Genomic DNA, 12,911 nt, shown 5'->3' on the forward strand with positions numbered 1-12,911 from the left:
GCATAGTGCAACTTTAAACTAACACTTCTTTATTATAAAGAACTCTAGTCACTCCACTATGTCTTCCTGTGTTTCAAAACACAAGGAGAAGAAAACAGGAAATGATCTGGCCCATCTGGTCCATCAAAGGGATGATTCACTTATCTATTGGCGTCATGGCATTCACATCATTGGAGAAGCACTACATGATCAGATTTGAGCTACACCCGATGACCTTTCCATTAGTCCTGAATCCCAAGCAAATGCACAGCTGGTTGATAAATCTCCTCTTTGCATGGTAACATAACTGACGTGCATGTAGTTCAGTGACTCGACTGTGTCCCAACTGGGACCCCTTAGTAAGACTTGATAGCACTGTTTTTTATCGGTGCTATGGATACTTAGAGACTATGCGTGGGGGAGAGCTGTTATTAAAGCCATTGTGGTTTTGGAAGTAGAATGGCATAGCTAGCATATCATCCAGTGGAAGTCATTTTCTATGTCATTGGGGAGTCTATTGAATATGCCGTAATTTTCCCGTCCACGCATGGGTTCACTTGTCTGAAGGTTCCATAAATTATCTAGACAAGAAGTGACACCCAATAGTGGCGTCGTACAGAGAAGAAGAAATCAGAGGGTTATCCTTGTTTCCAGGGGGGTGGAGTAAAACCACTGAAACATCTCAGAGGGGATATGGGTGTTCCATTCAAGGGTTAGACATGTTTTGTCCAAGAACACCAACAACGTTGGACTTTAATCACTGTAAGTCATTGTTACTTTAAATCATTGTAAGCCTCTACACTGAGCAAATATCTTTCTTAAGTGTGACCTTAGCTGTGTGGTAAGGTTACTTGTCACTCTGTATTTAAGTGAGCTACTGGCTGTGTCCAACGCAGGCAGACTGCCAATCTCAAAGATTACCTAAACGTCAACTTCATTCAGCATGGAGCGATCTGTGTGCCAAGAATGTTTGCACCTCAAATATACAGAGCAAAAGCAAAGGAATGTTACTGACGTTGGCCACTTTACTTTTATCCCAGAACAAACCAATACTGTACAGCAACTCAATATTAGGAAGGTGTTCCTAATGTTTGGTATACTCAGTGTACAATGATATCAAGGCTTGATAAATATAAATTTGCTTGATAAAAATGACATATGCATTATAATATTGTAAAAAATATTGACATTTTATTACAAAAGGTGTCTGTTGGCTTTCAACCAGTAAGTCTAACATACACAACACAGATCATAACTCCAGTGTCTTGTTAATCTCTGAACTATGAGAAAACATAGAAAACACATCAACAGAGACAACGTACACATTTAATCCCTTTTTCAATGGGTTGAGGACATTTGGTTCATCAAAACATATGGATGAATACAGTCGACTCCTGATATATACAAAGGCTTGGGATCGTCATGGTTGCTTGGGATCGTCATGGATACGTGGACTAACCCAAAGCAGCAGATATCAGATTTGAGAAATGAGAAAACTCAGAGAAACATGTCTTCATGGGCTATTGGCTATGGCCAAAAGGGGTTACTAACAATCACAATTCCAGTATATCAATCTATACTCATTCTAACAGTTAAATACACTATCAATTTATGTCTACACAATTGATTATCTACAACTTTCTGCCAAAATCATGTTCAAGTAAGTACAGCAACCAGGATATTTGATCATTTCAGTGGAGGCTATATAGCGTTAGCCTGTGCCATCCAGTCAGTACCCACTGGGCACAGATGTCAGTTCTACGTATAGTTTTGATTTACATTTGGTTGAGTTGTCAACTAACGTGAATTCAATGTGAAATCAACAAAAAATGTCACCAAGTCATTGGATTTAGTTTAAAAGTTAGGTGAAAAAAATCTGAAATTCTCTTTGATTTCTCTTTTCTACTCCAAACAGTTCAACTTCATCACATTGAATTTGGAGGTTGAAATTACGTGGAAACAAAGTTGATTAAACCAGTAGTTAGTTAGTTTCCATGCAGGACAGTAGCCTTCCAGTGACATCCAGTGAACTTCAAGGGTCCTGCCAGCAGCCGCGTTACGTTTCAGGACACAACACCCCACAATGCTAACTGAAACAAGTGAAGGCACTGAGGAAGACCATGTTTAGGGAGAACAGAGCAGGAAGGGACCCACACGTCCAAACTAACTAAGGACACAACAATTGAAGTGTGTTTGTTTTTTGTTCACAGATTTGTGCAAGTAAGAGGTGCAATGCAGCGAACCTTTTTGACAGTAACTGTATCTAGATGTTTGATGGCTAGCTGAGCAGGAGGCTAGCTCATAGGATAAGGTGATGGCTGTGATAACCGAAGAAAAAAATGAAACAACAAAAATAAAAGTATTTACAGTGCACTCCACCTTTAGAAAAATATCAGGTCATAGAAACAGAGTCAGTGAGACGTTGCAACTGCACAACACATCACGCCTCATAGAGAAGACTTTAAAATATCCATCCTCTTCATCTGGTCACTCTGCAGAGTCCATCAGAAGCACCATGGCAACAGAAGACACTTTCCTCTTTCTCAAGTCAAAGACAAAGGCATGTTTCTGAATGGAAAGAGTGAAGGGAGGTTTACAGCTTAAATGTAGATAGTTTGTAATCTATCAGAAGGGAGGTTTACAGTTGAAATGTAGATAGTTTGTAATCTATCAGAAGGGAGATTTACAGTTTAAATGTAGATAGTTTGTAATCTATCAGAAGAGAGTTTTACAGTTTAAATGTAGATAGTTTGTAATCTATCCGAAGGGAGGTTTACAGTTTAAATGTAGATAGTTTGTAATCTATCAGAAGGGAGGTTTACAGTTTAAATGTAGATAGTTTGTAGCTATCAAACCCAGCTACGACAGCACACTGTGGCTTATTACCATCTACAGCCAATACCGCAACAACTACACATTGCCTATTGGAACTAATGACAATATAGTACAAAAGTATACTGCTCAAAAAAATAAAGGGAACACTTAAACAACACATCCTAGATCTGAATGAAAGAAATAATCTTTACAGAGTTGAATGTGCTGACAACAAAATCACACAAAAATAATCAATGGAAATCCAATTTATCAACCCATGGAGGTCTGGATTTGGAGTCACAATCAAAATTAAAGTGGAAAACCACACTACAGGCTGATCCAACTTTAATGTAATGTCCTTAAAACAAGTCAAAATGAGGCTCAATAGTGTGTGTGGCCTCCACGTGCCTGTATGACCTCCCTACAACACCTGGGCATGCTCCTGATGAGGTGGCGGATGGTCTCTTGAGGGATACCCTCCCAGACCTGGACTAAAGCATCCGCCAACTCCTGGACAGTCTGTGGTGCAACGTGGCGTTGGTGGATGGAGCGAGGCATGATGTCCCAGATGTGCTCAATTGGATTCAGGTCTGGGGAACGTGTGGGCCAGTCCATAGCATCAATGCCTTCCTCTTGCAGGAACTGCTGACACTCCAGCCACATGAGGTCTAGCATTGTCTTGCATTAGGAGGAACCCAGGGCCAACCGCACCAGCATATGGTCTCATAAGGGGTCTGAGGATCTCATCTCGGTACCTAATGTCAGTCAGGCTACCTCTGGCGAGCACATGGAGGGCTGTGCGGCCCCCCAAAGAAATGCCACCCCACACCATGACTGACCCACCGCGAAACCGGTCATACTGGAGGATGTTGCAGGCAGCAGAACGTTCTCCACGGCGTCTCCAGACTCTGTCACGTCTGTCAGGTGCTCAGTGTGAACCTGCTTTCATCTGTGAAGAGCACAGGGCGCCAGTGGCGAATTTGCCAATCTTGGTGTTCTCTGGCAAATACCAAACGTCCTGCACGGTGTTGGGCTGTAAGCACAACCCCCACCTGTGGACGTCGGGCCCTCATACCACCCTCATGGAGTCTGTTTCTGACCGTTTGAGCAGACACATGCACATTTGTGGCCTGCTGGAGGTCATTTTGCAGGGCTCTGGCAGTGCTTCTCCTGCTCCTCCTTGCACAAAGTCGGAGGTAGCGGTCCTGCTGCTGGGTTGTTGCCCTCCTACGGCCTCCTCCACGTCTCCTGATGTACTGGCCTGTCTCCTGGTAGCGCCTCCATGCTCTGGACACTACGCTGACAGACACAGCAAACCTTCTTGCCACAGCTCGCATTGATGTGCCATCCTGGATGAGCTGCATTACCTGAGCCACTTGTGTGGGTTGTAGACTCCGTCTCATGCTACCACTAGAGTGAAAGCACCGCCAGCATTCAAAAGTGACCAAAACATCAGCCAGGAAGCATAGGAACTGAGAAGTGGTCTGTGGTCCCCACCTGCAGAACCACTCCTTTATTGGGGGTGTCTTGCTAATTGCCTATAATTTCATTTTACATTTACATTTAAGTCATTTAGCAGACGCTCTTATCCAGAGCGACTTACAAATTGGTGGATTCACCTTATGATATCCAGTGGAACAACCACTTTACAATAGTGCATCTAAATCTTTTTTTTTTGGGGGGGGGGGGGGGGGGGTTAGAAGGATTACTTTATCCTATCCTAGGTATCCTAGGTATTTCCACCTGTTGTCTATTCCATTTGCACAACAGCATGTGAAATGTATTGTCAATCAGTGTTGCTTCCTAAGTGGACAGTTTGATTTCACAGAAGTGTGATTGACTTGGAGTTACATTGTGTTGTTTAAGTGTTCCCTTTATTTTTTTGAGCAGTGTATATTTAAGACAAGCTAAGGTTAGGCCTATTCTATGACCATACTAGACATGTCAGGAATCAAAGAGAAAGTACCTTGAGGTTCACAGTGATCAGCTGGCTCTCCAGCATTCCTATGTTTCAGAGCTCGCTCTTCTGTCCAGCGCTCTGTCAGCACGAACAACAGGAGTAGATTAGATTGAGGCTTTTGACAGTGTCCGATGTGGCTCAGAATTGCACACAAACCACACTACCGTACCCAACATTTAAACCCTGGGGATGCCTGTCAACTTTAAAACTGTTTTTTTCTGCCTCGAAGAGGGATGTTTGATGCGGCCTATGAACCGTCTCCAACCCACTCCCTTCTCTTGGTCTGTTTGCCTCCTCTGACTGGCTCTACACAGGCCCAGAGACTATTATCCTTACTGGGTTTCCTTCCATCTGCCTTTCACAAAGACTCTGTCTATTCTCTTTGTACAGCAGACTGGACGTAGTATCTCTAGATCAGAAGTGTACCTGAACTGACCGTCCTAGCTATCCCGGTTCTGACTGGCCCAACTCTTCTCCTTTTCCGCTGTTTACAGCTGGGAAGGAACTTAACCAGTATCAAAGCTGGGACCGAGAGACTGAAAAACAGTTTCTATCTCAAGCCCATCAGACTGTGAAATAGCCATCACTAGGCGGCTTCCACCTGGTTACGTAACCCTGCACCTTAGAGGCTGCTGCCCCATATACATAGACTTCAAATTACTGGCCACTTTAATAATGGAACACTAGTCACTTAATAATATTTACGTATTTTTACTTTACTAATCTCATATTCTGTATTCTATTCTACTGTATTTTAATCTATGCCACTCCGACATTGCTCATCCTAATATGTATATATTCTTTTAATTCCATTCTTTCACTTTTAGATTTGTGTGTATTGTTGTGAATTGTTAGATATTACTTCACTGTTGGAAGCTAGAAACACAAGCATTTCGCTACACCCACAATAACATCTGCTAAACATGTGTATGTGACAAATAAAATGTGATTTGATTTGAGTATTTGGCCATCCTGCAGTGGTGTTTTTGTCTGGAACTTAATACCTGGAACAGGTGAATGACTGACGCCCCCATGGCCCCAGCTGCTTGTGTCTCTGTCTGACTTACTGAGCATTCTAGAACCTTCCATACTCTAGAACCGTCCATACTCTAGAACCTTCTATACTCTAGAACATTCCATAGAAAGAGACAGACTATGATCTGCATCTCAAATAGCACCCTATTCCTTATAAAGTGCACCACTATAGACCGGGGTCCATAGGGCTCTGGTCAAAAATAGTGCACTATGTAGGGATAGTGTGCCATATGGGATGCAGACCATAAGTGAGCTGACACAAGGCCAGTGAAACAGAAACTCTACAACTGAATGTCTAAATAGCTCCACTAATGGTTTTGGAACAGGTAGTCTGGACTGGAGACGTTTCCTGTATAGAGGTTCTCATACTGTGTGAAGTGTGTATCCTGCTCCAGTCACACCACAGGCAAACAGACAGGCCAGGCCAGACAGAAAGGCCTCCTGTAGTCTGCTGCGCTCTAGTCTGCTCTGTTCCCTTTCCAAGGTCTGGGATGACCATGACCATACAGAGGATGTGTGTCCTGTCTTGTCCTCCTAGCCCCAAGGTAAGGAGAGATTTGACAGTCTGAACCCTGGCTCACCGCTCAGCACTAACCACTCAGCACTACGCTGAAAGTACATAATCTCCAGCTAGCAGGAGGTTTAGTGTATCAGGTGGGCCAGCCTACTGTAGTCTGGCTATACCTACTTCAATTTACCATCTGACAGACAGACAGACAGACAGACAGACAGACAGACAGACAGACAGACAGACAGACAGACAGACAGACAGACAGACAGACAGACAGACAGACAGACAGACAGACAGACAGACAGACAGACAGACAGACAGACAGACAGACAGACAGACAGACAGACAGACAGACAGACAGACAGTAAGAATACAGCATCAGCTACTCACACTTGATGCTGCCGTACAAAGTCTGCAAACTGACGGTCTTTGGCACACAGCTCAATTATCCTTAGGCGGTCCTGAATTTGCTGTGAGAGAGAGACAATGAGAGAGAAAAACATCAGGGGATCAGTTGGTAGAGCGTCGTGTTTGCAACGCCAGCATGGCGTTTGCAACGCCAGGGTTGTGGGTTCGATTCCCACGGGGGGCCAGTACGAAAAAAAATATATATAAAAAAAAGATATATATATATATGAAATGTATGCATTGGATAAGAGTGTCTCCTAAATGACTAAAATGTAAATGTAAAATGTAAAACAAGAAAGAAAGAAAGAAAGAAAGAAAGAAAGAAAGAAAGAAAGAAAGAAAGAAAGAAAGAAAGAAAGAAAGAAAGAAAGAAAAAAAACGAAAGCGGGAGAGAGCGAGAAGTGGGGGTAGAGAGAGAGAATAACGTGGGGGGAAAGAGAGTGAGTGAAAGAGAGAGAGAAGAGAGAGAGGCGAGAGAGGTGTGAGAGAGAGAGGTAAGAGAGAGAAAGAGAGACGGTTATGCAACATTAGGGGTTGATGTAAGGCCGGATGGATTTGTGATGGTTTCCATACTGCCTGCCCAATGCTGTTGTCTGGGCTAGCACTCCTCTTCCACCATAAGCACTGAAGCTAAAGACTCAGGGTGAAAATAGAATCTCATACACACGTGTTATGGTGCCTTATTTAGACCTAAAGTTGATAAAGCTCTCTGGTAACACTTCATGTTACCTAGGTCCTATACCGCAATACTACATGTATGTATAATGTACTCCAGTGTATAATTACCATATGAGTACTAACAGTTTCACAGTACTTTACACTTTAGCTCTAACCTTCTTGTATTTGAAAAAGATCTTTAACAATATTAAGACCCTTGGAATGATCTGGAATGATGTCTCTAGAAATCCCCCAGAGAGCCAGTCTGTTGCCAACTGTCTCTGTCTCTCTCTTACAGTCCTCCCAGCAGTCAACCACTCAGACAGCCTCTACGTACCTCTCTGGTGAGCTCGGAGTTGTCGTAGATTTGGAGTATCTCGTCACTGCAGAAGTCCACAGAGGTGTCTGCGCTGCCCGTACTGTGGTGCGGCATGTCGTCTTCGTACCGTCTGTAGTACTCTGCCGTGGCCACATCACTCTCATACATGGGGTTGAACTTGGTGGCTCTCTCTAAGGATGGCAAACTGTCTCGATCTCTGTGAAACAGGTAGGAGAGGGGCATCGTTATTAACCTGTTAGGACTAGGGGGCAGTATTGACACGGCCGGATAAAAAACGTACCCGATTTAATCTGGTTACTACTCCTGCCCAGTAACTAGAATATGCATATAATTATTGGCTTTGGATAGAAAACACCCTAAAGTTTCTAAAACTGTTTGAATGGTGTCTGTGAGTATAACAGAACTCAAATGGCAGGCCAAAACCTGAGAAGATTCCATGCAGGAAGTGGCCTGTCTGACAAGTTGTGTTTCATCTTGGCTCTTTTTATTGAAGACTGAGGATCTTTGCTCTAACGTGACACTTCCTACGGCTCCCATAGGCTCTCAGAGCCCGGGAAAAAGCTGAACGATATCGAGGCAGCCTCTGGCTGAAACACACTATCGCTTTTGGCAAGTGGCCGATCAGAGTACTATGGGCTTAGGCGCGTGCCCGAGTCGACCGAATGCTTTATTTTCTTTCGTCTGTTTACCTAAATGCAGATTCCCGGTCGGAATATTATCGCTTTTTTATGAGAAAAATGGCATAAAAATTGATTTTGAACAGCGGTTGACATGCTTCGAAGTACGGTAATGGAATATTTAGAAATGTTTTGTCACGAATTGCGCCATGCTCGTCACCCTTATTTACCCTTTCGGATAGTGTCTTGAACGCACAAACAAAACGCCGCTGTTTGGATATAACTATGGATTATTTTGAACCAAACCAACATTTGTTATTGAAGTAGAAGTCCTGGGAGTGCATTCTGACGAAGACAGCAAAGGTAATAACATTTTTCTTATAGTAAATCTGACTTTGGTGAGTGCTAAACTTGCTGGGTGTCTAAATAGCTAGCCCTGTGATGCCGGGCTATCTACTGAGAATATTGCAAAATGTGCTTTCACCGAAAAGCTATTTTAAAATCGGACATATCGAGTGCATAGAGGAGTTCTGTATCTATAATTCTTAAAATAATTGTTATGCTTTTTGTGAACGTTTATCGTGAGTAATTTAGTAAATTCACCGGCAGTGTTCGGTGGGAATGCTAGTCACATGCTAGTCACATGCTAGTCACATGCTAATGTAAAAAGCTGGTTTTTGATATAAATATGAACTTGATTGAACAAAACATGCATGTATTGTATAACATAATGTCCTAGGGTTGTCATCTGACGAAGATCATCAAAGGTTAGTGCTGCATTTAGCTGTGGTTTGGGTTTATGTGACATTATATGCTAGCTTGAAAAATGGGTGTTTGATTATTTCTGGCTGGGTACTCTGCTGACATAATCTAATGTTTTGCTTTCGTTGTAAAGCCTTTTTGAAATCAGACAGTGTGGTTAGATTAACGAGAGTCTTGTCTTTAAAATGGTGTAAAATAGTCATATGTTTGAAAAATTGAAGTTTTTGCATTTTTGAGGTTTTTGAATAACGCGCCACGGGATTACACTGGCTGTTACGTAGGTGGGACGATTTGGTGCCACCTACCATAGAGAGGTTAAGCAGGCCCTTTTCAAAAATGTAGAACTAATAACAGATATAGCCCTTGGTTCACTCCAGACTTGACTGCCCTTGACCAGCACAAAAATAGCCTGTGGCGCACTGCACTAGCTTCGAATTGTCCCCGCGATATGCAACTTTTCAGGGAAGTCAGGAACCAATATACACAGTCAGTTAGGAAAGCGAAGGCTAGGTTTTTCAAACAGAAATGTGCATCCTGCAGCACTAATTCCAAAAGGTTTTGGGACACTGTAAAGTCCATGGAGAATAAGAGCACCTCCTCTCAGCTGCCCACTAGGAAACAGTGTCACCACCGATAAATCCTCGATAATCGAGAATTTCAATAAGCATTTCTCTACAGCTGGCCACGCTGTCAACCTGGCTACCCCAACCCCGGCCAACAGCGCTGCACCCCCCGCAGTAACTGGCCCAAGCCCCCCCCCCCCCGCTTCTCCTTCACTCAAATCCAGACAGCTGATGTCCTGAAAGAGCTGCAAAATCTGGATCCCTACCCTCTCTTCCTAAAATGATCCACCGCCATTGTCATAACCCCTATTACTAGTCTGTTCAACCTCTCTTTCGTATCGTCTGAGATTCCAAAAGATTGGAAAGCGGCCGTGGTCATCCCCCCCCCCTTCAAAGAGGGAGACACTCTAGACTCAAACTGTTACAGACCTATATCCATCCTAAAGTCTTCGAAAGCCACGTGAACAAACAGATCACCATCCACTTCGAATCCCACCGTACCTTCTCCGCTATGCAATCTGGTTTCCGAGCTAGTCACGGGTACACTTCAGCCACGCTCAAGGTCCTAAACAATAGCATAACCACCATAGATAAAAGATAGTACTGTGCAGCCGTCTTTATCGACCTGGCCAAGGTTTTCGACTCTGTCAATCACCGTATTCTTATCGGCAGACTCAACAGCCTTGTTTTCTCTAATGACTGCCTCGCCTGGTTCACTAACTACTTCTCAGATAGAGTTCAGTGTATCGAATTCGAGGGCCTGTTGTCCGGACCTCTGGCAGTCTCTATGGGGGTGCCACAGGGTTCAATTCTCGGGCTGACTCTTTTCTCTGTATATATCAATGATGTTGCTCTTGCTGCGGGTGAATCTTTGATCCACCACTACGCAGACGACACCATTCTATATATCCTGCCTGTTTGGCCCTGTCCGGGGGTATCATCGGATGGGGCCACAGTGTCTCCTGACCCCTCCTGTCTCAGGCTCCAGTATTTATGCTGCAGTAGTTTATGCATCGGGGGGCTAGGGTCAGTCTGTTATATCTGGAGTATTTCACCAGTGTCCTGTGTGAATTGAAGTATGCTCTCTCTAATTCTCTCTTTCTCTCTTTCTTTCTTTCTCTCTCTCGGGGGACCTGAGCCCTAGGACCATGCCTCAGGACTACCTGACATGATGACTCCTTGCTGTCCCCAGTCCACCTGGCCGTGCTGCTGCTCCAGTTTCAACTGTTCTGCCTGCGGCTATGGAACCCTGACCTGTTCACCGGACGTGCTACCTCTCCCAGACCTGCTGTTTTCGACTCTCTAGAAACAGCAGGAGCGGTAGAGATACTCTCAATGATCGGCTATGAAAAGCCAACTGACATTTACTCCTGAGGTGCTGACCTGTTGCACCCTCGACAACTACAGTGATTATTACTACTTGACCATGCTGGTCATTTATGAACATTTGAACATCTTGGCCATATTCTGTTATAATCTCCACCCAGCACAGCCAGAAGAGGACTGGCCACCCCTCATAGCCTGGTTCCTCTCTAGGTTTCTTCCTTGGTTTTGGCCTTTCTTGGGAGTTTTTCCTATCCACTGTGCTTCTACACCTGGATTGCTTGCTGTTTGGGGTTTTAGGCTGGGTTTCTGTACAGCACTTTGAGATATCAGCTGATGTAAGAAGGGCTATATAAATAAATTTGATCATTCTGTATACATCTGGCCCTTCTTTGGACACTGTGTTAATAAACCTCCAAACGAGCTTCAATGCCATACAACACTCCTTCAATGGCCTCCAACTGCTCTTAAACGCGAGTAAAACTAAATGCATGCTCTTTAACCGATCGCTGCCCGCACCCGCCCGCACGCCTAGCATCACCACTTTGGAAGGTTCTGACTTAGAATATGTGGACAACTATAAATACCTAGGTGTCTGGTTAGACTGTAAACTCTCCTTCCAGACTCATATTAAGCATCTCCAATCCAAAATTAAATCTAGAATCGGCTCCCTATTTCGCAACAAAGCCTCCTTCACTCATGCTGCCAAACATACCCTCGTAAAACGGACTATCCTGCCGATCCTTGACTTCGGCGATGTCATTTACAAAAAAGCCTCCAACACTCTACTCAGCAAATTGGATGCAGTCTATCACAGTGCCATCCGTTTTGTCACCAAAGCCCCATATCTACCCACCACTGTGACCTGTATGCCCTCGTTGGCTGGTCCTCGCTACATATTCGTCGCCAAACCCACTGGCTCCAGGTAATCTATAAGTCTTTGTTAGGTAAAGCTCCGCCTTATCTCAGCTCACTGGTCACCATAGCAGCACCCACCCGTAGCACGCGCTCCAGCAGGTATATATCACTGGTCATCCCCAAAGCCAACACCTCTTTGGCCGCCTTTACTTCCAGTTCTCTGCTGCCAATGACTGGAACGAATTGCAAAAATCACTGAAGCTGGAGACTTATATCTCCCTCACTAACTTCAAGCATCGGCTGTCAGAGCAGCTTACCAATCGCTGCAGCTGTACACAGCCCAACTACCTACCTCATCCCCACATATATATATTTTTTTCTGCTCTTTTGCACACCAGTATTTCTACTTGCACATCCTCATCAGCACATCTATCATTCCAGTGTTAATTGCTAAATTGTAATTACTTTGCCACTATGGCCGATTTATTGCCTTACCTCCTTACTTCATTTGCACACACTGTATACAGATGTTATTGACTGTACGTTTGTTTATCCCATGTGTAACTCTGTGTTGTTGTTTTTGTCGCACTGCTTTGCTTTATCTTGGCCAGGTCGCAGTGGTAAATGAGACCTTGTTCTCAACTGGCCTACCTGGTTAAATAAAGGTGAAATAAAATAAATAAAATAAAATAGGTTTGTTAAAACGATGGAAGCAGGAACATTTTCTCTGGTGCAATAGAAAGGTGGCTGATGTCACACCACTGAGAATGATGTGTTCTGTCTACTTACCGGTAATAATGATGAACAATAACAGCCTGTACCTGCGGTGCGGCCAAGTGAGTCACACATACAAACACACCCACTGCCATATGGGGTTGGCATGATACGTGATGACCTATGCCAGTGGGTGGGAAGTGACATTGTGTCCTGTCCACTCTAAACAGGATGTCAACCTGATATCAACCTACGTTGACATGCAACACACATACACATGATGTTATTCTGTTGTCTCTCTCTATCTCCCTCTTTATTTCTCTCTCCCTCACTCTTTATTTCTCTCTTTATTTCTCCCTCTCTTTATTTC

The 12,911-nt window shown here is 43.9% G+C and overlaps 1 protein-coding gene across 2 annotated transcripts in view; it reads right to left on the minus strand.

The window, feature by feature from the left end:
• Positions 1-1,145: 1,145 nt before the first annotated feature.
• The window catches only part of LOC106574749 (interphotoreceptor matrix proteoglycan 2), a 37,632-nt gene continuing 25,866 nt past the window's right edge, over positions 1,146-12,911 (minus strand). For both annotated transcript variants that reach the window (XM_045699204.1, XM_045699203.1), the window contains 4 exons: positions 7,702-7,900; positions 6,690-6,769; positions 4,760-4,831; positions 1,146-2,547 (listed from right to left, as the gene is read on the minus strand). In XM_045699204.1, coding sequence (XP_045555160.1) covers positions 4,798-4,831; positions 6,690-6,769; positions 7,702-7,900 — 313 coding nt within the window. In that variant the 3' untranslated portion in view covers positions 1,146-2,547; positions 4,760-4,797. The remainder of the gene's footprint in view (positions 2,548-4,759; positions 4,832-6,689; positions 6,770-7,701; positions 7,901-12,911) is intronic.

The sequence above is a fragment of the Salmo salar genome, chromosome ssa17 (genome assembly GCF_905237065.1).
Source record: "Salmo salar chromosome ssa17, Ssal_v3.1, whole genome shotgun sequence".
In the NCBI taxonomy this organism is placed as follows: domain Eukaryota; kingdom Metazoa; phylum Chordata; class Actinopteri; order Salmoniformes; family Salmonidae; genus Salmo; species Salmo salar.